Below are 25408 nucleotides of genomic sequence, written 5' to 3'. Positions count from 1 at the left end.
CCTTGCACATCTGCTGGCTAGGCTGCGTAGGAAGGCTTGTGTGTGCAAAAGGATTTGTCAGCTGTGTAAGAAGTTGCTCACTTTTATTCTACAAGTGATTTTTCTGTGCATGGGTTGTCTCTCTTAACTTAGTTTAAAGTTCTCAGTGGAGGAACAGTGTATGTTTTTCAGTGCTGGTGTCTTTGACTCTGATTTGTCTGAGACTGAAGAGGTCAGTTTATTTGTCTGGCTGTCGAAAATTTCTTCCTTTCTTGATGGTGGTGGCTAAAGCAAAGCAATAACTTCCTTCATTCCCCCAATCATAAGACCTTCCTTTTAATGTCTGGATCTTAAAATATGCAAAATTAAGACTTCATAATTTGTAATTGAGTAAAAAACTTGACAACATCCTGGAATTGCTCGTCACGCCGCTATAACTAGATTGGCAGACTTGTGGTCACAATAACTAACTGCAGTTGTAGCTTTGAGATAAATGAGCACTCATTACAGCTGCAGGGGTATTTTAGGCAGCGAGCACGTTGGTGGAAGCAATGCCAGGATACGCTTTCAACTGTAGAAGCAAAGGCTGCAGAGGTCGGTGGCTGATGTATGGGAACAGAGCGACAGGATGTTCTTCTACTTCATTCTTCTCTCTGTAGGTGGCTGCTAGTACCTCCTTATGGAATCGCACAAAAATTCATCTTGAAAGGGACCTGAGGCAGTTTCTAGTCCAATATTTTGCTCAGAGTGGTGTCATCTGTGAGATCAGCTCAATTTCCTCAGGGCATTGTCGAGTCTGGTCTTGGAACCCTCCAAGACAGGCAACTGCACAACCTCTCTGGGTAATCTGTGCCAACACTGGACTGTCCTAATGGTCTTGCTGCTTCCCTGACAGGCCAAACTCACAACTCTCTTGCATGAAGTAGATTGCAGGATCTGCTCACTGACAGTTCTCCTACAAGATGTAAATAAAATTTAGTAAAATAAAATTTTCTAAAGAACTACTTTCTATTTCATGCTTTTGTGCACCGCTGTAAAATTGCAAAGTGTCAGGGGGGACATGTTGCTTCATGCTACTGCACAGACCTGAACTGAGGAGTAGAGGTGGCAGGGGATGTGGTTAAAAGGGCTACTGCTCTATAGGACAGATCTGATAAGACTGAAAGGACATGCTCCTTCCTCTTCCTTCAGACTGTTTCCTTTAATTGTGTTGTATTCTTTCAAAATTTCTTTATTCTTGCAGTGTGAAGCAAAAGGACTTTTTATGTAGAAGTCTGAGAGCTTCAATTCTAGTTGTGGGAAATGCTGGCGTTAAGTTTGAGAATGCATGCTAACTTGTTGAAATCTATAATAGGTGTTCATTTTGGTATATGACTTCCAGTGGTGTTGAATTATAACAGTGTAAAACTAAAGCTCCCAAGATGGGGTTTATTATGAAGAAGCATTTGCTGGTTCTTCCCCCAAGGCCTAGGTGAAAGGGAGAAGTGAGTGAAATAAAATGTTCTTACCGTGGTACAGTTTGTTAATGAAATGAAACAAATACCTAGAAGTTCCTAGTGTTTATCTCTTTAGTCCAGAGCTGGTTGACTTTCTTCCTACTCACTTTATATGGTAAGTAAAATCTGCCATTAATGGATCCATTACTCAGAAGTTTCACACTTTTACTCCAAGTCAGGTTAATATTAAATGACGAGGGAAAGCGAAGCTTGCTGTTGGAATGAACGCTTCACTCTGTTACGCTCTGCTCCCATGCAACTTGCAAAGGATTCAACTCTGCACACACTTCTGTCTGTGGCTTCTTACGTCTTTCTTTTCTAACAGCGGTTTTAAAGTCTGATTATGAGGACAATAGGTCTAACTGTATTTTCTATGGAAAAACTTCCCATTTTTTCGTTGAAGAGCTAATTGTAGTTACTCATATGTCTGAGTTTACAAAGTCCCAAAGATGAGCATCTTCCCGATTATCTTTGTGGGTTGCAGCATCCCCACTTAACATGCAGCCAACCTCAAGAATTTGAACACAAACAGATGTGGGAATAAATCTGTGCATTTTCCTCAACAATATATATTCCGTTGATTTCTTGTTGGCTTGGGATTTGTATGTAGTACCTGCTCTATGTGCATCCTTGCCTACAAATATTCTGAGGAATGGTTCGACATCTTACTAGCTTTAAGTGCTCAGTTCTCTGACGTAGTCGATTTAATGAGGTTTTGTAGATACTGCTCCCTTGTCTTTTCACAATTCTTTAGTAAAGCCTGTGAAGTCAAGAGCCCTGTTTTGTTGCTGTTCAGTCTTCTTAATATTGTACGTTCAAACCCCGTGTTTTCATTTTTCAACGTGGACATTTTTCTCTTCTCACTTTCCCGTATCATTGGCCTATTCCTTTTCCAGAATTTAATGTCTTCAAAAACCCAAAGTTCTTGTGAAGTGAAATTTATTTGCTTGCCAGGTTTAGAATTTGTCTCAGTCCTCTTCATCTGGAAATGTCTGTCTTATGCCTGTCATATGCAAATACCTTCTTTTAGCAAACTTCAGTGCTTGCTTAGATCTGCCACCTTGCCTTAGCTGCTTTCAGGAATCCTTGCAAACCTTTTTTAACTTTGCCTTTTGACAGCCCGGTTTCCAAGACAGGGCCTTTCTTTCCCAGAATTTTGAGTGATAAGTAAGTTTAAACCTTACCTCTCACACCCTCTTCTCGCCAGGCATCAAGATGGAAATATCCCCCTTTAGTTTGCCCTTTATTTGTATCAAACCAGAAGTATTTTTGAGAAATCTAGAACAGAGATCCGGGGCCGCAGCCCTCTCCATACGCATTGAGATGTTGAGAGTCATTGCAGCTGACGTTGTGGATCGATACCACTATGAGCCACTACCAAAACAGTCCTGCTTGCAGCTTACTGGAACCTTACTCATGAGATCTTACCTTTGATGTCTTGCAGGAGAGGCATGAAATGGTTTCTTTGGTCACTGAGTAATGAACTATTTGCAGTGATAGGCAATGACTGTCGTCTGTATCTTGATCTCTGTTCTCCTCATCCTAACTCCATGTTACCGTGTTGCTCATTAAATGCCATAGCTCATCTACTGCTTTCTTAGCATGGGTGTATGTTGTAACCTCTCAGCCTGTAGGTAGCTACCCGACTTCTTTAAAATAGGTCTTTTGCAGTTAATATGTTATTTCAATGAGTTAATAATTCTTCCCAGTCCTCTGAAATTCATTGCCTAACCACAAATGGTCATTCTCCCATAAGTTGTGTTTGATTCCATTGTGTTGTAATAGAAAGCCAGAAGAAACAAAATATTGTGCAGCTCATTTTTAACATAACTCAGATTTTTACATAAAAAGGAGTACTGTCTTTGTAGGCAGCTTTTTAAATGTTATGGAATTTATAATTTTAATAATCTGGGATGGTAGCTTCATACAGCATCATCAATCTTTGGGAAAACATGTTCGCTTCAGATTATTATTTGGGTAATTAAACTTGGTTTCTAATAAGTAAATATTATAACTATAATACAAATTTTGCTCAAATCTTGAAGGATTGTCCACTTCCTCACATGGAAGTTAAACATTTGCATCAGGGAAGTCTCTGGCACTAGGATGAATACCTGTCTCTACAGCAGCTTTAGCATCCTCCTTGTTTGTAGAGGAGTCATTCCTTCAAGGTGCAACATACTTCAGCTCTCTATTTGTGCCTTTGTATTTTTTTACTGTTCATTCACAATTATGTTTTTTATTAGAATAACAAATCCTGCGTAACCCCTCCCAAGCCTTCCAGAAATCTATTTTGAACTTCTTAAGACTACCTTTTGTTAGATAATTAATATCCTGCTTGAGCAATTGCATTAATATTCATATCACTGAGTTACTCCTGTTCCTAAGTTGAGTCACGGTATGTTCTTACTGGTAGAAAATACATACACTGGGAACTTCTGATTGAATTTAGTCTGATATATTGCTTCTTTACTGGCCTTCTTTGGGCTATATCCACCAATATACCAACATTACCAACAGATCTGTAAAGTGCTTGATGTATTGGCAGCAGAAAAAAATCGTGATAGGAGAAAGGTTTTTCTGGGCCTCAAATCATTGGAAGTCCTGATCGTACCTTTCGGAGACTGACAGCTATCATCGCTGCTGCATGCAGGGGAGGGTTGGTTTGTGGTAGGGAGTCATAGCTTTATTGATGCTCCTAAAAACTGATTGCAACTTCATGTTAGAAAATTAACCGTTACATAATACCACAGTTCTAGACCCATCTGTGCAGTCTTTCGAGAAGATACCTTCTGTCGAAGTCTGAGGGGTTGTTTCTGTAAGGACTGTGGGATTGGATCTAATGCTGATTTTTCAGAGCTCCTTGGTAACCATCAGCTAGTTCCTCGTTATGGGTCCATCCACAGGATATGTTCTTAGCGATTAAGAAAAAAGGAGGCTTCACAATTTCAGTGGGAACAGTAAATTATGACCGTTCTGTTTTCTGATAATAAATCAGTGTTATAGAAGGAAAGGAGTAAAAATTGGAGGGTTTTTTCCTTTGAGCTTGTTAACTAAATCCAGTGAAGTGTTCTTTACTGAAATACAGAAGAGCTTGTGCAACTTTTAAAATGGAGAAAGAAGAAACAGAGTTAAATTGTAAATGGAGATAAAATAAAACAGAGGGATGGGATGATGCCTTGTAGTTAAGATGGTCCGTTCACTCTTTCAAGAAGGAGGGCTTTTTTTAGGGGGTAAATGGTCCACGTAAAGTTATACTCAGAGCTGTACCGTAATGTACATTGAAAGGAGGAACATTGTGGTAAATCTTACTTAGCAGCAAATTATGTAATTTCTCTTTACTGTTCCTTTAGGTTTGGAGTTTTGGGAGGGTTTTTTGCTTTTGCAACATGTAGTAATAAAATGCTGGTATCAATAAAATGTGCCGTTTTACTGAAGGCAGAGATGAAGCAAACTTCCTCAAGCCGCCAGCTGAGACTTGTGAATCACTGTTTCAGCACTGACCTTTTTATGCCTTTTATTTCCATTCCAGTTCTTGAGATCTGATGATTAACCCAATGAAGTAATGTTTAATCATTTAACCTTCCTTTGCCTGTATTGTACCAGTCACAGGAAATCTATTTCCAAACCAAAAAACCAAATCATCTTTGAAAGGCACATAGTGAGCTAAAGTGTCCTGAAATGTTATAGAGAATGAATCACGTTAGCTGAGAGTCGAGTCCAGTCTAGATACTTAATTTTGGGGGAAAATGTTGTGCCTGTAAGTAGCTGAACTTTTATGTCTTTTTAATTATTTTTTTTTAAGCAGTAAGTTGTGAAAGTTGTTTTGATTTTCTTTCAAATGCTTAACAAAAGGTAGAGAAAAGATTGTTCCCTTTGCGAGGCTTTATAACAGAAAAATTATATTGTGAAATAGGTAAAAGTTGTGAAACTGATGATTGTATTCTCTGAGAAATGAAACTTTTAAGGTTTTTTTTTTTTATTATTGCAGATGTTGCAAAGATTTGACAAATGAAATTTAAGGAAGCAACCAAACAGAAGTATTTCTAAACTTGTTTTCATTAAAGTAAATGTTAAGGCTGCAAATACATAATTTTGATGTCGCCCTGGTGTGTATATTGCCATGCAAATTATTTCTATCTATGATTACATTAGATCATAGAAAATAGGGGAAAAAACCTCTTAATTTATCACTTTTGACTTATTTACGAAGTTTGAAAAAGTAAGACAAATTAGAATTTCTTAACTGAAATTTTTAGGACTATAGCTGTGTTTTCCGTGGAGTTTTTTGAAATAGACAATTAATGTAAAAAAAACTTAAAGAAGAAGCAGTCTGAGTAGTAACTTTAAAAAAAGAAAGTTGTGAATTAATACAGTGAGAAAAATTGTCCCAATTTTGGTTTGGGTTTTTTTTGAGAGAGAAAGACAAAATTGTTGCCTTTTTTCATGATTGTTTTTATATTAAAAATTTGTATGTTTTTAGCTGGAGGGAAAAAATTAGTTTTAAGACAGCCTTGAATTTTGCAGTGAGTGAGGGATGTTTATTTTTAAGAAATTTGATGAAAAATGGTCCGCTGTGCTTCCACTGAGTTAATACAGTCAATCTATATATAATTATAATATATTTTATTAAAGCAGCTGTGCTGCAAGCAATGCTTTATAGGTCACTTGCTGGAGTTTGTTTCCAATTCCAGCTTGTGAAAATGAATACAACGGTGTATTAGCAATGCAGTCTTAGATAATGGGTAAACAGGTTAAAATTAGAACAGAAACAACTTCCATTGAAATATATCCTGGACCTATTTGAATAATTGGATTGTAGTGTTTTCTTTTAAAGATACTTTACAATGAGATTTATGGAGTTGTGGAAAAAAAAAAAATCTGTATTGCCTTATAAAAGTGAAAATATTGTTCTAACCCCATGAGCATTGTGAAATGGTGAACAAAATAGGAACTGAAAATATCATGGTCGCATTCAGCTTTGTTGTAGAGTACAAGGGGTGACATCTTATGAAATTCCTGCATAAAGCACTATTTTTCATTTCACCTTTTCAAAGAAGAGAATCTGGTTGGCAGGACAATGTTACAGTTCTGCTTTAGCACGCTTTTTCATTTTAAATTAATTTGTAGAGAGGTTCTGAAGACATATTTCTGCTTTTGTATTTGGTGAAGGAATTACAATACCTGTTGTCTCCTTAGTGGGCTGCATTTTGTTTCCTTTGTTGATGGCTGTGTGCTCACACTCTGCAAGAGTCTTGCATCCTTTTCATTTCGGGTCTTAAACCCTCTGTGGGACTGACTGTGTGTTAGTGCTGCCCCGTATTAGTGATCCTATATTACCCTGTTTTGGTTTTGTTTGCTAACATGGAGATAGTGATGAGGGAATCAGAGTTTGAGAAGGAACTGCTCTCAACGTTGCAAGATTTTTTTGAACTTAGCTCCCTAGTAAATTATCACATTTTGTTAGGTATAACAGTTTGGGTCAAAATGCACTTTTAACTGAAAAGCATGAAAAAAATTAACTTGTGATGTAGGCATGTTCTAGACCTGTTCCTGGTAATATAAGTTTGTTTGGTATCAGCCAAACTGGGTCTCGGTTTTAATCCCTCATGCACCCTGTTCATATCCTATTTCAGGAAAATATCAGGAACAAAGTAAATATTTCACCTACTCATTTTTTTAATAAGACATTCACGATCCCACGGTGTTACTCTTGGTTAAAATTAGCAAATTCACCCCTCACAGACTGTTTTAACGGGGTTTGCATGCTGTCATGTGGTTAAAAATGTACCATTGTAACATTTAGGAAATCTCACTTATTTGGCATTTTTCTTTTAGTTGAAGTATTTGTTTTAATTCAAGTTATTTTCACAAATAAAAAGTATAATAAATAGAAATTTTCTGGTTTCATTAAGAATTGGGGTTTTGATTTGAGAATTTGTTCACTATTTTTATAGCACTGTAATGGAGAAAAGTCACTACTTGAAAAAGGGGTGTAAAAAGATAGCAAATGGCCTTAACACAGATTTTTTTTTTTTTAAATCTGGCATAGAAACCTTTTGTCAGCTCTATAGTTTAGAATTTAATAATATGCAAGAACATTGTCAGGTAATTGTAATTTACTTGCCCTGGTATAGAGGATTGAATATTTCAACAGAATGCTAACAAAGTTAAAATTACATAAATGTAATTTTTTTTTTATTATGCTGTAGTAGAAGTGTAGAATTTAGAATTTCATTAATTATTATTAGTTAACTTCCCTGTGCAATTTATCTGATAATTTTCTACAACATTCAAATCGGTGAATATTGCATTGATACTGGAAAATCAGGTTTTTATTGCTTATATGTAGGTTTTTGAAAAAGTATCAATAATTACTTTCTAAAGCTTGCTATTACCAAGGATACCCAGCTTTTTATAACTGCTATTGCCAAGCCTGAAAAGATAATATTGACCCTGTTTTTAACTTTTTGGACAGTTTTGCTTTAAAAGAATGTTACTCTCATGTAAATTCCCTTACACATTCAAATAAACTGCTTGTGAGAATCTTTATTTTTGCTTTTAAAAATGTTTACTATTTGGTAAACTTGGAGACTCTTGACTTTGTCACGAGCATGTTTCAAAGTTGTGGTCCCACAATAAAAGTAGGCAGCATGTTCTTAGCATGTTTTTGTAAAGAATTGCTCAAATGTTACATGCTTTGCCACTTTTGTTGCTTTGAAGTACTTTAGATTCAATTCTGCATTTAATGAACTTTACTAGGCTGTTGTGGAGAGTACCTGGAATTAGCTATTTGGATTAAGATTTTGGGATTGAGAGTAAAAATCACAGGATGTAATGGGATTGTTATATTCTGGCTTTGTGTTTTGAGGGTGTACCTCTTAAAATTGTAAATGGCATTGAAGGAATTAATTCCCTTGATTAAGGAATAAGGTATCAGCAGCACTGGCAATCCAAAGGTCCGGGGAGATAAATACTAGAAAACCTGTGTCCATAGTAGTGTGAACTTAGTGCCACTCGCAGGGATTTGGATAATACATGTGGGTGGTCAGATCTTCACACTGAGCATTATGAATTCCTCTCTCTTCCCTCTAAGCCCGGAGTTTCAAACTGGCCTTTTTGTTTTAAAAATTCTCCCAAATGCTAATTAGGAAATCCCAAATCGTGGAGGGTATTGAAATCATATACACTTTGAGGTTATGTTCATTTGGGGGTTTGCTTCGTTAATGCTTCGTTTTCTTCTTTGCAGGATTTCGCTTCCCGGGCCAAACTGGCTGTGCAGAACCTGGTGCAGAAGGTTGGGTTCTTCGGCATTTTGGCCTGCGCTTCAGTAAGTTCTTTTCAGTAACAGAGGGGTTTGTATTCACAGACTGCAGGTTGAGTGCATGGCAATGAAATTAATGCTGTGAACTGTGACTTAGTTTTATTTGCCTCCATATGGATCCTCGTGCCTTCTTTCCTTCTTCTACTCTCTGTGGCACTTAGAGAAATGGGATGGTTGTGGTACTGACAAGTACAATAGCATGGAGAAACTCCAGTCCTAGATTAGTACCAAACACAGTGAATTCTGCATAAAAGCACAGCTAACTTGTTGTTATCCCTCCTTTCAGCTTCACTTTTGGGCTTCTTGACACTAGTTCTCCTTGGAAGAAAATGCGTTTGGAGTAGTTCTGTCTCTTTTTTTAAATCCATCAGAAAATAATGGTGCAGCAAGGGATCCCTTTTTTCAAAAGATCAGAGAATTACAGAACGGTTTGGGTTGGAAGGGACCTTAAAGATCATCTCATTCCAACCCCCGGGCCATGGGCAGGAACACCTTCCACCTCCAAGGTGAAGCAATTCATTGTATAGTTCAGCACAGTGGTGAGACCCGATTAAAAACACGTCAGTTCACTAAAGATGCAAAAGGCTTGTCACCATGAGGAAGACTTAAAAGAGACTGAACTAAGAAGTTCTTAAAATTCAAGCAGTTCCAATCTTTCAGACAGGGGTGCTCCCTGCATTTGATGTTGAGGCCATGTCCTCTCTACTAGAGGCACGTGCCACTGCTAGTCACTGCTCTGGGTTAGTGGGTATTTGGCAGATGAGATCATGTGCTCACTGACAGTCATCCTCCTGGGACTTTCCTAGCACAGATTAGTAGCTGGCAGGATATAGCAAGAGCAGTATTATTACCTGCAGATTCTCCTGGGGCCGCATTATTTCTTTAGATGTTTATGTCCTATAGCTTACAGTACTTGGCATCTTCAGATCCAAAGATATGGTCAAATTGAAGAGTAGAAAACTACCTGGTTAGGTTATCCACCCATCGTAGTTCTCCCAAGTCTGCTCTGGAGATACCTGTGGGTCACTGGGAACCAGCGAGAGCAGGAGGAGGAAGCCACTTTCAGAGTCATGGCTCTGTGATCCACAAACTGCTTGTAGGGCTTTTGTCTCTCTAAGCGAGAGGCGATAGGAGCATCTCCACTGTTGCTATTTTAGTGTTTTAAAGAGGATAATGCCGTTTTGGAGCAGAAAAACATTGAACCACTTGAGGTTTAAGTCTTTCTGGAAGCTTAATGAAAACTGGTAGGAATGGTGTGCCTTATTCTTCCATGTCCCACACAATTTGTGGGATGTGATGCAGAGAAATGTGATTACAGCGAAGGGGGGAAGTGTAGGTCCCCTCTGATCCCATTGTTCTGGAATAACCACAGCCATTTGCCGGCTGCTCAGCTGATGAGGTATTAATTCCACGCTTGTCTCTTAGTTTCCTTAATTGTAGGGATGACAGTGCTAACTATTTGCTCAAATGTAAGTAACCTGTGTTAGCTGGAAAGAAGTAATCTGATTATAGTTGCTGGCATATGACTTCTGTGTACTAATCTTTTGAAATGTCGTAACGTTTAGAGTGGAGACGTAAGTTACAAGCTGTTCTTTAAATCTTTCCATCCAGTGAGCTCTTAGACTGCTCCTTTGCTGCCTCTGACTCACGACTCTCTAGTCACCAACGTGTGAGACATCGCTGCACAGGCTGCTCTGTCTTGTGTAAGCAGAACAACAGCTTGTAGATGGCAGGGATGAGTGGCCGGACAGGGTGAAATGTGGGTAAATGGAGAACAGGAGGAAGGAGTTGGTAAACATGAGAGGTGATGTGTAAACTCTTCATAGTTCCTGCTTAGTAATACTTAAACATTTGCTTAACTTCTTACCTACTTGCTGCGCTGTTCTTCGACGTGGTCTGAGCCCCAGCTTCCTTTTGCTTATATAGGCTGCCCTGGGTTGGGCGAGGGAGGAGGAATCATCAGTCTGCCCCAGTACACTTGAGGATTTGTAAATGTGTTTACAGAATAACTGCAGAATAGCAGTAAAAAGGGTGAGGTTAAATGTGGCAGAGGCAATGGAAAAGCAGAGGGATTTGAAACTATACACCTTGTTGCATCCGTAGGAGAAGAAAGCAGCCCCTCACGTGTGATCCTTGCATTTGTGCGTTCCCCCACGACCTTCAGGGCTTCTCTTGCTTGTTGCTGCTTCTCCATGTACTACAAGGTGTCTCCTTGACTTGCCTCCTCTTGTAATTGCCATCACACTTTGAGATTTTAAACAGTATTTTAGTTGGGTGTGTTTTCCATGGTTAGAGAACTTATTTGCGAAGTGGTAACGACTGTCCTGGCTGCAGGTTGTTGTCTGTCAGGCAGTGGCTTCTAAATGCCACATAAAAAACTAATCAAATTGAATTTAAAGCAGTGCAAGCTTATCCAGTGAAGGCAACTGGATGCCGTGTTGATTAGTGGCAGTAAGAAAGCCATAGTATCGCCTGGAGCTCCTTTCCTATGTAGAGACAGCTCTGGGGAAGGAGCAGAGCAAGAATCAGCCCTGGAAGATCCTTGCTGTGACTTGTGAGAAGTTGCCCTCCTGTCTTTGAGGGCTTTTTTGGCAACTGTTCTTTGTGTGTGCGTTTTTTGAAAACCAAAGAAAGGCACAATCTCGCTGGCCTGCTGATACACCCTAATAGGGGCGTGCTGAGTAACTCTACTGTGCTCTGTTCAGTGCACCGATGACACCCACAGGTACCCCTACCTGAAGTGTGTTGCTCCCTCTCTGGTGACAGTAATGCAGTAACTAAGATGTTCTGTGAACTTAGAAAAAACCCCTCAAACCAACCAACACACTTGAGACCTAGAGCAGACTTGGCTCAGAAGAGCAAAACTATCTGGCGGTGGTATGACTGAGTGATTTACTAGCCCCCCCTGCCAGAGACAGCTGTCAGAGGTAAAGAATCATTTTAGTTGAAGTGCAGCATGTTTAGAGACCGTTTCGGGGCATGATTAGAGACCGTTTCAGATTTCTTCCTATGCAGGTGGTGTTGTGGGTGCTCATAAATTTGAATTGCGAGTCTATAACAGCTAAGTATAACCCTCATAGCCTTTCTCATGGATTTTGCATTTCCATTCGGTCAGCTGCAAAAGTTATTCTCTTATATGGTCTTTAACAATCTACACTCTATTTACTTGTTTGTGTAACACGACACAAACACTGCAGGATATTAGCCCAGTAATACGCTGCTACTGTGAATTCCACATCCCCCATGTGTTTCCTCAGACGGTCTGCCCTTGTACTGCACGCTAAGTGTGAAAGGTTGGAATTTGGACACTTTCTTGGTTTGACTTCAGAAATATTTTACAGATAGTATCACAATGCCAAACGTCAAGCCAACAGTTTAACAATAAAAAAAAAAAGCCCCTTTTAATTTTAAATGAAATGCATATGCTTAATAAAATCTAATCAGTGCTTTTAAACTGGATACATATGACTCTGAATGCCAGTTTTTAATGTACTTTCTCAGATAGAAATCACTGGGGATCATTTTGAACACTAGCTTCCAAGAGTGATGTGCTTGTCAGTGAGAAAATTTGATAAATCGCTCAAAATGGCTTTACTGTGGTTTCTGTGCATTTCACATGGAAACCTTTTTGTTAGCTTTTTAAAAATCCAGGGGTAAGGAGGGACCATGAGAATGGAATTGTCTGGGACATTGTCTAGCTGAATCCCAGAGACTTAAGTTATGTGGTGCAACACTGACATTTTTGTGAGTATTAAGACACAAGACTTTTAGATCAAGTTGAGTAAGGGGAAAATGTTCATTTTTCAATGTCTCAAAGTCCGTTGTGTTCCTGTTCACCTAAGTAAGTGCTGCAATTCATGAACTTCTTTCCCTTGCACTTCATAGATTCCAAACCCTCTGTTTGACCTGGCCGGGATAACATGTGGACACTTTCTGGTTCCCTTCTGGACCTTCTTCGGTGCAACCTTGATTGGGAAAGCAGTAATTAAAATGCACATCCAGGCAAGTACTACACCTCCCTCAGGGCTCTGGGTGAAGACTGCTGGGGTTTTTGACTGTTACACTGGGTTACTTTATAATGAATTCTGGAGTCTCCCTTCCTGACCTGAAGTAATGGAAATTAATTTGGTGCAAAGGATTTACAATAAAGGATCTGCTAGGCTTCTTACGTGCAAAACTTGGGCAACTGAATAATTTATAGCTACAAACTAATGAGCTTACTGCCTACACCACTCAGGAAATTGGTGGTTAGCCAAGTTATTTACCTATGGTTTTTACCAGACTGAAAGGATCATTCGTACTCATAATGAACTTGCCTTTTTGGTAACAAATACTCGTTTCAAAGAGCACTGCAGCTAGCTTTTACCGGTTAAGCGCCACTTTTAAATGCTCCCTTTTATCTCAGTTGACGGTGTAGAGAAAACCCCTTTCCGTTCAGGCCCTGCAGGAAACAGTCTGAGGATTTGTCCCTGGGCATATTGTCCATCGCTTTCGAGCATGGTTAGCAATTTTGGGTGTCCTCGCCCTGTATTATTTTGAAAGGGCCAGAGCGTGTCCAGTTCTTCTTGCTAACTCAGAACCGTACTGGATGTTCTGAATTTGGCAATCAGACTCTCCAGTCCCGCTTGTAAAATGTGTCACCGTTCTGCTGGGCGACAGATGAAGTACTGATTCCCTGGCAACTCTTCACTGGTGGTGGTGTGGTTAGTGCTGCATCACGAACTACATCGCTCCCTTCCTAACGATTAGAACCAATGTTTTCAGCTGGGGCTTGGGGATTTTTAAGCATCTCCATAGGGCTGGTGTGGTGCCTGTAGCTGTGTTGCTTGGAAATCTTCGCTGTCACTACATTAAAACATCAGAAGCTATTAGTAGTATAAAGTTACTGGTCTAGTACCCTCATCGAGCTGCTTAAAAATCTTTCTTTTGCCCCAAACAGAGGATTTCAACCTTCAACCCTCTTCTTTTTTTTTTCTTCCTTCCCATCTTTTTGTAAATGTTTTTTTTACTTTCCCCAGTCCTTAAACATAAAAGAATAAATAGATCTGAAAATTCTTTCATTTACTGTGTTAGAACAACTCTTTCTTCACACTTATTTCTGTATTATCTGAATTTTTCTGTGATCTGTTAGAATTTGTTTTGGCAACACAGAAAAGTGAAATAGTATTTGTGTAATATTCCTTTTATTATTTTGTCTTGTTTAGCTAGCAGGCTGTGTGCTATGTAATTTATAGTGTTCCACACTCAGGTCAGATATAAGCAAAAAACACTTCCCAGCGTCCTGTACAGTTGGTAAATCATCTTCTGTAAAAGGTTTAGCTATTGGCAATCTCTTTTCTGCGATGCTTGACTTAAAGCACACTCTTGTGCAACAGCCTTCATTTTTGTAGCAATCTTGCTGCAATTTGGAATTTAGGAAATGTAAGAGTCATGGAAAAGGCTTTTAATGAAATCTTTCTCTAGACAGGAAGCGAGTGACTCGGGTGCAGTGGCCATCCTGGAGCTGCTTTTAACTGGCCTCTTCCTCCCAACCACAGAATCATTTTGTGTAGTTCTAGTCACATCCCTTGCTTCCAGACCAGGGAATGCAGTTCTCGTTAGATCATGTTTAAGGAGGCTGTGGGAACTGTTTGTGCGTGTATACGCATCTACACACAGCCTTGCTCACCCTTTGCCAACGAACAAGCTGTCAAATATGACAAAAGTGGAATTTGCAAAGGCTGTTTTAACAAAATGTTAACTTGTGGTAGAAGGGGAGTGGTAGAATTATGGACCCTGGGGTTTTCTGCAAGATAAAAGAAACCCTCTAACATGTAGCTTATTGAAATTACTCTGTTCTGAAGAGTCTGTTGCACTAGAGGCAGTGACAATCCAAGTTTTCTGAACAGACAGGTACCCAGTGGCTCTTACTTGGTTCTGCACTAAGTATTTGTTGTGATTCTGTCTGAAACACACGAACTAGAGGACTAAAAGACAGATTATTTTTCACTTCTGTGTGAAGTGAAAAATGTTACATGTTTGTGTAAGGGGATGTGAGTTTTTCTGCACAGTGATGACTGTTTTTCCATTAAAACATTGTTGACGGAGTAAAGTGACCTTGAGCTGCTGGGAATTTAAGTTTGGGGAGGATGCGAATGGTTAGTAACACAGGCTACAAAAACATTGCAAGAAATGAAATCTATGAGGAAATAGAATAATAAAGGAAACAGCTTTTCTCTCTCCTCCCTCTTTTTGAAGAGAGTGTTGAAAAATAAAGATCTTGAAAGAAAAGAGAGAGAAAACTATGTGTGAGTGCTGGAGAAGCTGTCTGGTTGGAGAGGAACATAAATTGTCGCACCCCATTGTGTCTGCTTCCCTTTTCATCAAATGTTTCTCTAACTGATGTTTTCCTTCCTACAGAAACTTTTCGTTATTATAACATTCAGCAAACATATAGTGGAGCAGATGGTGTCCCTAATTGGGTGAGTAATTCTTTAACACAGTAATACCTTCACTCATTAAGTGGAAAAATACTGGAGGAGTCAAACTAGATGTGCTGAAAACGATGCTTTGCTTTGAAATGCAAGCTTTGGCCAACACATAATTTAGGTCTTATTTGCAACTTCATTCCTCACCTCAAGGGCTTCAAGTACTTCAAGAAACATAATAGCACTGAAGGTCAGATGGCCTGAGTATAGAGTACAGAGTACAGGCAGTTAACTTTCACCCAGAAATATGATACAGCTCTTCCAATTATAGACCGCTGCACTTCTAGCTGCACTTCGACTGTTTTATGGACTTTATTCAACCTCGTAGTTTGATCCTATGACAAATGGTGAAAGAGCTGTTGTGATTTATACAGTCTCCCAAGATGCCAATAAACATCTTCCATAATATGAACTACCTTATACATTTAAAATACTAAAAGTCTCTTAAATTGAGAAATTTGGTGTGGAGAGTTATATCTCCATCCAACTCATCTTGTTTTTTTCATAGGAGAAATGACAGTTTTCATGGGAAAACTCTTCCTATTTTGAGAAAGTTTCTTTTCTTTTTTAGACTGAGCTCTTTAGTAATTGATTACTATTTTATTTTTTAAGTGAAAATCTAAGTTTAAAACAAAAAAAAAAAGCAAAAACCCAGCTAATAATAGTTAGGGGCAGAGGGGGAAAGACAGTTAAGGCAACATACTTATATGTTGCCTCAGTGGGTTTGAATGAAGACTGGGCACTGGTGATGAAGTGTTAACTTTTTGCCTCGTATCTACCTGTTCAGTCATGAAATTCTGTTAATTTTAAAATCCGTTGCTGATGTTAACATTTCCTGCCTGGTAATCCAGCAAAGGTGATGGCAAAAGTGCCTCTCGAACCATACAGAAGTTTCATAAACTGCTGGAATGCAAACGAAGTCTGCACCTTAATTGAAATGTAGGCAACTAGATTATATCATATGGATTTAATCATAGAATCATAAAAATTCGTGCTTAATTGTTCGGAGGAACAATCGTGTCCGTGGGTGGAAAGCTCCTGCCTGTGTTCAGTACACTGATAGATTAATGTCGGGGATGCAGGTTTAAAGGTTTAAATGTGAGTCTCAAACATTTAAATAGAAAGCCTTATTGCTGTGGGGTTTGCTGGGGTTTGGTTTGGTTTTGTATTCTTTTAAACAAGATACCTAATATGGATCCAGAAAATAAATTCTAAGGTGTTTCTACTTTTCCAAGGTCTTTCACTTGTCATATGGGGCAAATTGATAGACACTTTGCTATCCAAACTATACTAACTCTTTTCACATAAAATCCAAAAAGCCACACTCCTCAGGAACAGTTTCAGGGGAGGAATGTCTGGAAATAATTCCTTTTAAAATATTTAAACTTGAAGTAGTAATGTTGTACAAAGAAAAAGGAGTGTCAGAAGAAACATTCTAGGGCATTTCCCTAACGAAACAAATCCTGACTTTACTACTCCCTAATCTCCTGATTGGGTGTCCGATTTGTAACAAATTCCACAATTAATTTGTTGCTTTGAACATATAAAGAAGGTGGGGGGTGAAGAGAGAAACGTGGCTACTTTAACCATTACCCAGCTTTCCTCAGCATCAGTCACACCCGAGTGTACTGCTAACTTCTGATCAGCACTGCTACTAGGTCAGGTATGTTTCCAAAGATTTACTGTCCTGCAAACCTTTCAGCCAAAACTAGTAGTTTTTTCCTACTTCATCTGTCTTGGAGATAATTTTGCATTGAATTACTTCAAATGCATTCACAAGACCTCTGCTGGATTCAGATTTTATTAGATGGTTGATGTCAGAGTTAAAAAATGTTCTCGGGAGACAGTAAGATTTTTGGAATGTCCCGGTATCCTTGACTTTTCTCAAGCTGTCTGCTAGCATTACCTCATCAATTTCTTTCGGAGTGGAGTATAAAACATATTAAACAATAGCTTGCATTAAATCCCTTATTATTAAATTAAAATCTAGTTCTGTTTAATGGTCGGTAACTTATTTTAATCAATTCCTATCTGACACAGTGACTTCAGACTTTTTTTTTGTCTGGGATACTGCTCTTACACAATAGGAATTGTCTAAACACAATACTCTAAAATAATGAACGTATTAATATACAGGATAACTAAAATCTAGACAGAAGATTAAGTTATGAGATGAAGTCTGAGAATATTTGATTTTATAATCCAGAGAGAATTTCTTGATAGATACACGAGTCTTAGTCAAAACCAAAAATGATCCACCTGCAGACCTTGCCCATAGCCCGATAGCTGTTTCCTTCTCTGACTGGATGCTGCTGGCATTGCACTCTAAGCCTGCCATCACCGGACCGATTTAATATAATTTAGGGTAATTTTGATTTTTACGGTTTTGTCTCGGTCTCCATTACAAAAGGATCATAAAATACTCCTTATATTAATTAAATACAGAAAGAAAAGAAAATGTGGCAGGAAATTAAGAAGCTGTTTACAGAAACTTTTAAAAAACATTGGTGGTAGGTAGTGAGCAGAGAAAGGTCAGAGGGGTGGGAGGTGGCAGCAGCTGAGCTGGAGCGAGCCCTGGTCGAAGGAACAAAGGGATGCAGATGGATTTAAGAAACTGAAGCTAGCACGAGTCTTGAAATGAAAGCTGAAGAGGATTACAGAAGTCCTGGTAGCTCACATGAGGCTGGTAATTATCAACCTGTTCTACCAGTTAATAGTTTAAAGTTGTCTAAAATGCTGGGAGAGGATAATATTTTTCTCTCAGGTTGTGTTACATTCATAAGCTGCGGCGAGGAAAGACGGTGTGTAAGAGTGCTGTGTTCCGGCCCTTGACGAACAGTTTAACTCGCTGATCATCAACTACTTTGATGCTGGTTTTAGGCCAAACCTTGCCCATTTAAAATAGTTAATTATCATGTGTGTTGTGGGTTTTCTTTTGGCTCTTAAATCTTTCCCTTTAATTTTTTTTTACCTACGGCTGCAGGGTTGTTTATGAAGTCACACTAAGCGTATTGCTTTTAAGCACGATCATATTTTCTTTGAAGTGGCAGTTTCAAATGTGGATTAAGAATTCCCAGAAAACTACTGAAGAAATAGTTCTTTAAAGCACACACCATCCACAAAAGTGTCTGCCATCAGTCGTGGTTAAATGTTCAGAAAGAAAAACAACTGATGGTTGTTTTTTTTTTTTTTTTAGTTCACCATGTTCCATTCACATTTTGTGCAAATGAACTAATAACTTTAGAACTTCAGTAGACATCTAAAAAATTCAAACCCATGTTTTACAGAGCATCAAGCCTTCACCTCTGAACATCTGAACTTCAGTGGCAAGTGGCAGGGCTTTACCCTTTCTACCAAATCCCACCCTTTGGGCAGAGACATTCCCTCTGACAGTTGTTAAGTTAATGATACACTCACGTAGGCTGCGAAGGTCTTAATTAGGGAGGCTGATTACTCCAAGGGGAAGCGTGAACACTGAGCAATGTTACACCAGCTATGCTATCCTCTTAGCAAAAGGAGAGAACTACTGCCTGTAGTAAACGGTGCCCTGCTAATCTTATGAGAAGTCAAAACTGGTCTAGTCAATTAATGAGCTAAGTCAGTCAATAAACTAATTTGAAGTTTAAATAGAAACCAGTGAAATGCATGTTAAAAAGTCCCATACTTCCACAGACTTTTAAAAGTTAATTTGTTAGTGCCACGTTCCATGGGTGAGACGTGTTAACACTATGAAGCGTAATTCAACAAACCCTGAACATCTACCCCAAAATACCAGTGGTTTTGTAGGGTTTCTTAAGCTGGTGCTTTCATGCTTACCCGTTTTCATGCTTACTAGCTGTGCAGGCCAGTTCAAATGATTGCATGTCTTATGAAGAGTTTTTTGGTAACAGGTACTTGAACCATTGCCTTGACAAACCAGTTTGCTGCTATGTATTGTGCCATAATTCTTTGCTTCACAACTTAATCTCAGTTGATTCTTGTCAGGAACGTGATGTTCCTTTCACAAAAAGAGTACAAATGAAATCACGGTGACTGATGTAGCTGGAAACTTTGCTTAAAGATTGTATATTGTTTTTCAAAAATAATTTACAATATAGGTTTAGGTTATTCCTTTAGAATATAAAGTGAGAAGCTGCAGTGATGGAAAGGGCTGCACCAGAAATCAGTTGTCCTTGGGTGGGAAGAGCCTTTTTCTGATTCATACTGTGCCATGTGATGGCCTGGGGTTTTTGGGGACCTTCGCCAGGGTGTGACCTTGTAGCGTGGCCTCTGCCAGCCAGTCTCCACTGCTTTGTATGGCTTTGCTCTGGGCAGACCAGCATCAAAGAAGCCAACCAGACCTTCTAGCTTTGTGGACCTTCGTTTTGCACATATGTGAGAAAGTTCATATCCTGTTGAACTGGTGTCTTCATCAAAGGCTATTTTGAAAAATTGGTTCAAATCAATTTTTAAAATAAAACCCATTCAACTGAAAATAACCTGACATGGCTGAGAAAATAGATAACTGAGCAGTGACTGCAAAATCTCCGGAGAGAAATGCTCTGGAAGGTTATACCAATACACCTGACATTGCTTGGTGCAATAAATCAAGGGCTCTCCTCCCACAAGTCTATCAGAAACCGGTGGGACTGTGCCCTCGTAATACGCCCTGTACGCAATAGCTGGGCTCTGCACAAGGAAAGGCTTTAGTGTCTTGAAAGGGACACAGATGTGGATGAAATTTGAGTAGCTTTGGTGTTGAAAACCTTCCAGCGGATCACAACAGAATTATAAAAGTTTATTTGCAAAAGGCTTGTAGGATTTAACTTGGAGCAAGCAAGCTTTCTTAATAAACTCTGTGCAGAAGTAGTGCTGTATCTTTAACATACAAATAGAAGGTTCTTTACGAAGAGCCATATTGAGCAGAGTTAAGCACCAGCAGTACGGAGGTGTTGCAATTCCTATTTTGAAAGCATTGATTTTAACGTAACAGAATGTCCCGAGGAAAAAACTGGCTTGCAGGCGGCTTGGCTAACGTGGGTATCGGAGCGTAGCTCCAGGTATAAATGACATCAAACGTGTAACGATTTTAGCTTAGTAATCTTCAAGTGAGGTATTTTCTTCTCTTCATCTTGTCGAGGAAGTGAATCTGCCAAGTAGCCTTTTAACCCCCAAAATGTTTCTGCTGATCCTGACCATAAACCAGATTTATTTCTGCGCTTTTACAGCACTGAACGCAGATAACAGCTCGGTTCCACCAAACGGGCTGCGGCCAAAGTAGCGGCGGTAGAAGCTGCAGGCTGGGGTTCCTCCCTCCCGTTTGGGAGCCCAGGTTTGGCTGGGAAGGCTCTCTGGGAGCCAGCGTCCAGGTTTGCTGCAGCATCATCCATCAGGGCTGAGTCAGGCGGGGAGCGAGGTCCACTGAGTCACTGCAGGGTCCTGCTATTGGCGGAGCCTGGGGGAAATGGATGGTTTAAATACTGTGAGAATCTTTATCAGCACAGGAAATGACAGCTCATTAAAATACTAACCGTTGAGCCTGTTTAGATCACTGTCTGGAAAAAAATTAACCATTGAAGGTTCAGATAACTGGCAGGAAGAAAGGTGCTCTGTTTAGACAGTGAAGGCAAATGATTCAGCTTTGCTAATTGTCCAGTGGGGTAAAAATGTTTCCGTTGGAATCTGTTTCTCAGTGCTTTATAAATTGTCCAATAATACCTTTCCAAGAAGTCAATACCGTGCTGGAGCAAAACTTCCAGCGTCTTTTGTGGGAGGGATGGCTCAAATAACCAAAGGTGACGAAATGCCTTGCTGCTGTTGAGCTGCAGGATGGATTTTTCTTGTGTTCTTGCAGGGGAATGGAGAAATGTGGCTGTAATACAGAGAAACTCAGTGTGGGAGGAATGGGCGTGATGGTTGTTTGATGATGTTTTGCATAATTGTTCGGAAGGTGAAAGCCTTTGCTTTGGCCCTCGGGCCTGGTTGTGGATAGCTAGTCTGATTTAAATAAATGATTAAAAAAGACAGGATGGAAGGCTCCATCCCAGCACGCTCCCTTCTTCCTTTGTCACTGAACTCCCTGTTCTGTGGAAGAGGATAATCTCTGGCCCTGGGCCGGGCGTGCTGCGGGTGGGCAGGGGGAGGTACCCCCTCTCCGGGGCTTTCTGCTGACACAAGGCACTCTGCTGTTCTCCTCCCGGTTTGCTTTGCTGGCCGTTCAACATTTCCTCCTCTGTCGTCTTCGGGTTTGAACTGTAGTGCTGGCATTTCCTAAAAGGATGTTTTCCTGTAGCTGGATTAGCCCAAATAGCTGAATCTGAGCAAAATGCATGCAACGCTGTTTGTCCCCAGACCCTAAGCAGGTCGGGACAAGGACAAAGTGTGCGTGCCAGAGTGACCAAATCAGCCCCCTGTTAACAGTTGAATGGTTTTTCCAAATTAACAGCTGTGGATATTAGAGATCATCCATAAAACAGGGCTGTGACTCAATATTGCATCACCTTTCCAAGCAGGGCCTCGCCGTGTTTCAGCCTGGGAGCGGGGCTTGCACCCGCTCTCCGGTGGCTGTTTCCCTCCAGATGAGTATTTCCATGATAAAACAGATTTCCATGTTTTCAGCCCTGCAGGGCGTAGCGTTTCTCGCTCATCACAACCGGGGTACTGATTCCAGCTGCTGAACAGGGGATAGAATGCAGAACTGAATGCCGCTGAAGTTCTTATTTACATCTGTAATTTCCACCGGCATAAATGGAGTTTAAGAACTGCTTAGAATTAATCAGCTGCTTAATCATCACTTGCTGTTAGAGGCCTCTTACAAATGAGAAAGTTTCATTAGCAGTAAAACCCCCACTGTATTAATGTTCCGAAAATGTAGGTCTAAAATGTAGGCAGCTGCAGTGTTTCTTGAAAATACTTGCTAATTCTGTAAAACTCTGGGAAAGCAGGAGAACGCGCACATGTGCGGCGGTTTTGATAAGATGGGAACTTTCTATCCTAAATCGTGGACTGATTGATTTTTGCGTGCGTGTGAAGTGTTAGCACAATGATAGTAAAGCAACGTTTGATAGAGCGCTGCACTCAGCATTTCGCACAGCTTGTGCATTGCAGCGTTCACACTCTGAAAGCAAAATTCCAGAAACTCGGGAGTGACCTGTAGTCAAAGACCTCATGAGGAGAAAAATATGCCTTTCAAAAGCGCAAATGTAAGGATTTTAAATGGGTTTAAAGAAGTATTTTTAGTTCTAGTAAAAATTGACTGAAGCATTGAATAACTTTTTACTGTTTATTAAGCTGGCATAGGGAAAATACTTTTTTTTTCCCTGTCTCCTCTTGGTTTGGTGCTTCATCCGTGTCCATTTGAGAAAACACCCACCTGTAGTTCCAGAGTATGTTAAAAAGATGTTTCCCAAAAATCTTCTCCACCACCTTGTGACTAGTGACATGCATTTGAGGGTCAAATATTGATGATTATTCTTTGAAAAGCAAATTAATGAGTTGCAGTGTATTTTAATAAATAGTTTCACTGTAACTGGAAAAATCTGTCATTTGTGTAATTTTAAACTAATCCTAAACCAACTTTGCTGAATCTCTGTAGTGTGGTGCTTCAGATAGATGTGTTTTGCATTATTTCTTGGAAAAAGCTATGTAATTTTTATTGGATATGCTATGTAATTTTTATATGGATAGAAAACATGGCTCTTAATTAAAAAAAAAAAGAAGATGCATCTGTTTAATTACAAATACCAGGTAATACTTCTGAAAACAGGCTTCAGCAGTGTTTTGTTCAGTGAAGCAAATTTCTTAATGGGTGTTTATGCTGTAGTATTAAGATACAAGTTATGTTTTTTACCAAAACCATATGATTTTAATGAGTTTAGGCTCTACTAAAGGCCAGTGCAATTTTTTGGAAGTCAGTTTTCAGTTTTACTTCCTTGTTGAAACATTCAAGTTTAGCAGATAATCAGAATTAAAACTAAAATTGGTGTTTAATATTAACTGTTTTTCTAAAATTTCTTCCTAATCAACATTTCTTCAGAGGGTTTTTTTCCTTTAAAAAAAAAAAAATCCAAAGCATTTTTCCCCTGAATTTTATGGTAAAACTGTAGTGAGTCTCTTTGCTTTTTAAGTAAACTATGCTGAAAAAGCAGAATACACAAGAACAGCACCTTTATCCGGAGCAGTGCATGCTTGCTGCAGATGAACAGCAAAATTCATTAATAACAGCAGCAGCAACGTGCATTTCATTGCTTATTTTGACAGCTGATTTCTAGGGATGGCTTTTTATTTTTTTTTTTTTAATTTGAAGTCCTAACGCTGCTCACCAAGACCTGCGTTTTAAGCCTTTAAGAAGGGAGAGCAGGTTGTGTGGTTGGGGAGGCAGGGGGTGTCTGTGTGTTTTGTTTTGGCAGAGATGCCACCAAGTGTGGCTGAGCAGTTCTGTGGTGCACTAAGGTCCTTTCATTTCCTTACCCGTTGTATTCTTTATTTGAAAGACAATGGGCTTGATTCTGATAAGGCAAATGCTAGGAGTTGGGTTTAGATCATTCTCCAAACCCGGTTATCTTCCAGCATCTTCCCTTCCGAAGTCGGATGTGTGAACAGGCTGTGGTTTGCATCTAGACTCGAAGCTGTGGCAGTCTTTTGAAGGTGTTACCCTAAACTCACTGCTGAGTGGCGCAGAATTATGATGCAAATCTGCTCCTCTTGCATGTGGCCCCGCTCTGGGTCGAGTGTAATGCTTGAAAATTTATATAAAATTTTATTATATTTAAAGTTATTTGAAGTCTTCTCCCTCTTCCTTCGGTTAAGAACAGGGTTAGGGAGCTGAACCTCACCAAGTTCGGGGGTGCCACTCATTTGGTTGTAGTTAAATACAATGAAAACTGAGTCTGTAAGACTTAGGTCTAGGATGCCGTCTGCGCTTCGGACGTTCGGTGACACATCTGTTGGCTGGTTGGTAAACGATTGAATTTGTCGAAAGAGTACTGATGCTGTCCCACTGAAATGGGATTTCAATGATTTTATCCTAGTACTGTGTACTCCTGATTATCTAGATGTTACTCTGCTTCCTTTTACTCCTTATTTAAATTTAAGTACCTTTTTTCAGTAGCAAAATCTCTGTGAATGTGCAAAATATCACAGGCTTTTAGAAACCAAGGTCCTTACGTTCAGCATCTTAGTTCTTCCACATAGCTTTAATGCCGTCAGTGTTGTGCACTTAATTCTTAATCATGCTCACAAAAGGAAAATAAAAGGCTGAATGCTTTCAGTGAATAAAATTTTGAAATCCAATGTTGATGCACCAGGATCTCTTCAGGCTGGGTTAGCTTGGGTTTCATGTCTTTGTTCTGCTGTTTAATGCTAATTGGGCACTGCTCTAGTTGGTTTTCAGAAAAAAGTGGAGGCATTGAACAACCATTCTGTTAATCATTCATCTCTCATCCTTCAAATATTCCTCATTTCATAATCATGCAGAAGTTTAAAAGTAAACTATTACCTTGCAGTAGCTTTTCCGGGCTTCCAAGTGTCATTTGGAAAAAAAAAAAGAAACCTCAAAATTTGTAAAACCGTGACTCGCGCTGATCGGCGAGTCATTAGGAGTGTTTTGACCGTGAATAAAGTCAGCTTCGTGCTCTGAAAAACTAGAAATCATTTGTGAAAGTTGACACACTCGGGTGTAAAATGTGTAATAGACTTTAGTCTCTGCCTTTTTTTGGTGTTTTTTTCCTGAAATTTGACCGGTCTGGACACAGAATTTACTCACCCGTTTGTATCATCGTGATGGTGAATCATGAGGGAAGCAGTCTTTTTCTTGTAAATACGTTTAAAAAAATTATTTGCCCCTGGCTATTGGAGGAAGTAGATTTACTGGAGGAGAGCGAGCCGCTCCGTTGCTTCGCTCTGTGCGTTTTCGTAAATTCTTTAGATTAGAAAGCTGTGATTTTTTTTTTTTTTTAATTGGGCTTTATCCTAGAAAAGGGAATATTGTGTCAAATCAGGAGGAAAACAACTGTAGAGACGTAGCCCTCTCGCAGCAGTTGCAGTCATCCCGAGAGGAGATGATGGGTTTGTAAAACTGTGTGTAACCTTGTGTGAAGTGCTTTCTACATCCCCCCCGAAGTAGTAATGTCAGAGTTGGCGTTTAGGTGAGGTTTTTTCACGTG

At 39.5% G+C, this 25408-nt stretch overlaps 1 protein-coding gene across 1 annotated transcript in view; it reads left to right on the top strand.

Moving 5' to 3' along the window:
* The window catches only part of VMP1 (vacuole membrane protein 1), a gene marked incomplete at its 5' end in the record, with an annotated part of 34229 nt that overhangs the window by 5842 nt on the left and 2979 nt on the right, over positions 1 to 25408 (top strand). The window contains 3 exons of the mRNA XM_010147212.1: positions 8725 to 8805; positions 12685 to 12801; positions 15199 to 15260. Of these exons, the coding sequence (XP_010145514.1) occupies positions 8725 to 8805; positions 12685 to 12801; positions 15199 to 15260 (260 nt within the window). The remainder of the gene's footprint in view (positions 1 to 8724; positions 8806 to 12684; positions 12802 to 15198; positions 15261 to 25408) is intronic.

Source organism: Eurypyga helias, unplaced genomic scaffold (genome assembly GCF_000690775.1).
Source record: "Eurypyga helias isolate BGI_N326 unplaced genomic scaffold, ASM69077v1 scaffold16202, whole genome shotgun sequence".
Taxonomy (NCBI): domain Eukaryota; kingdom Metazoa; phylum Chordata; class Aves; order Eurypygiformes; family Eurypygidae; genus Eurypyga; species Eurypyga helias.
Note: the sequence above shows the minus strand (reverse complement) of the source record. Positions and strands in the feature narration are given on the sequence as shown.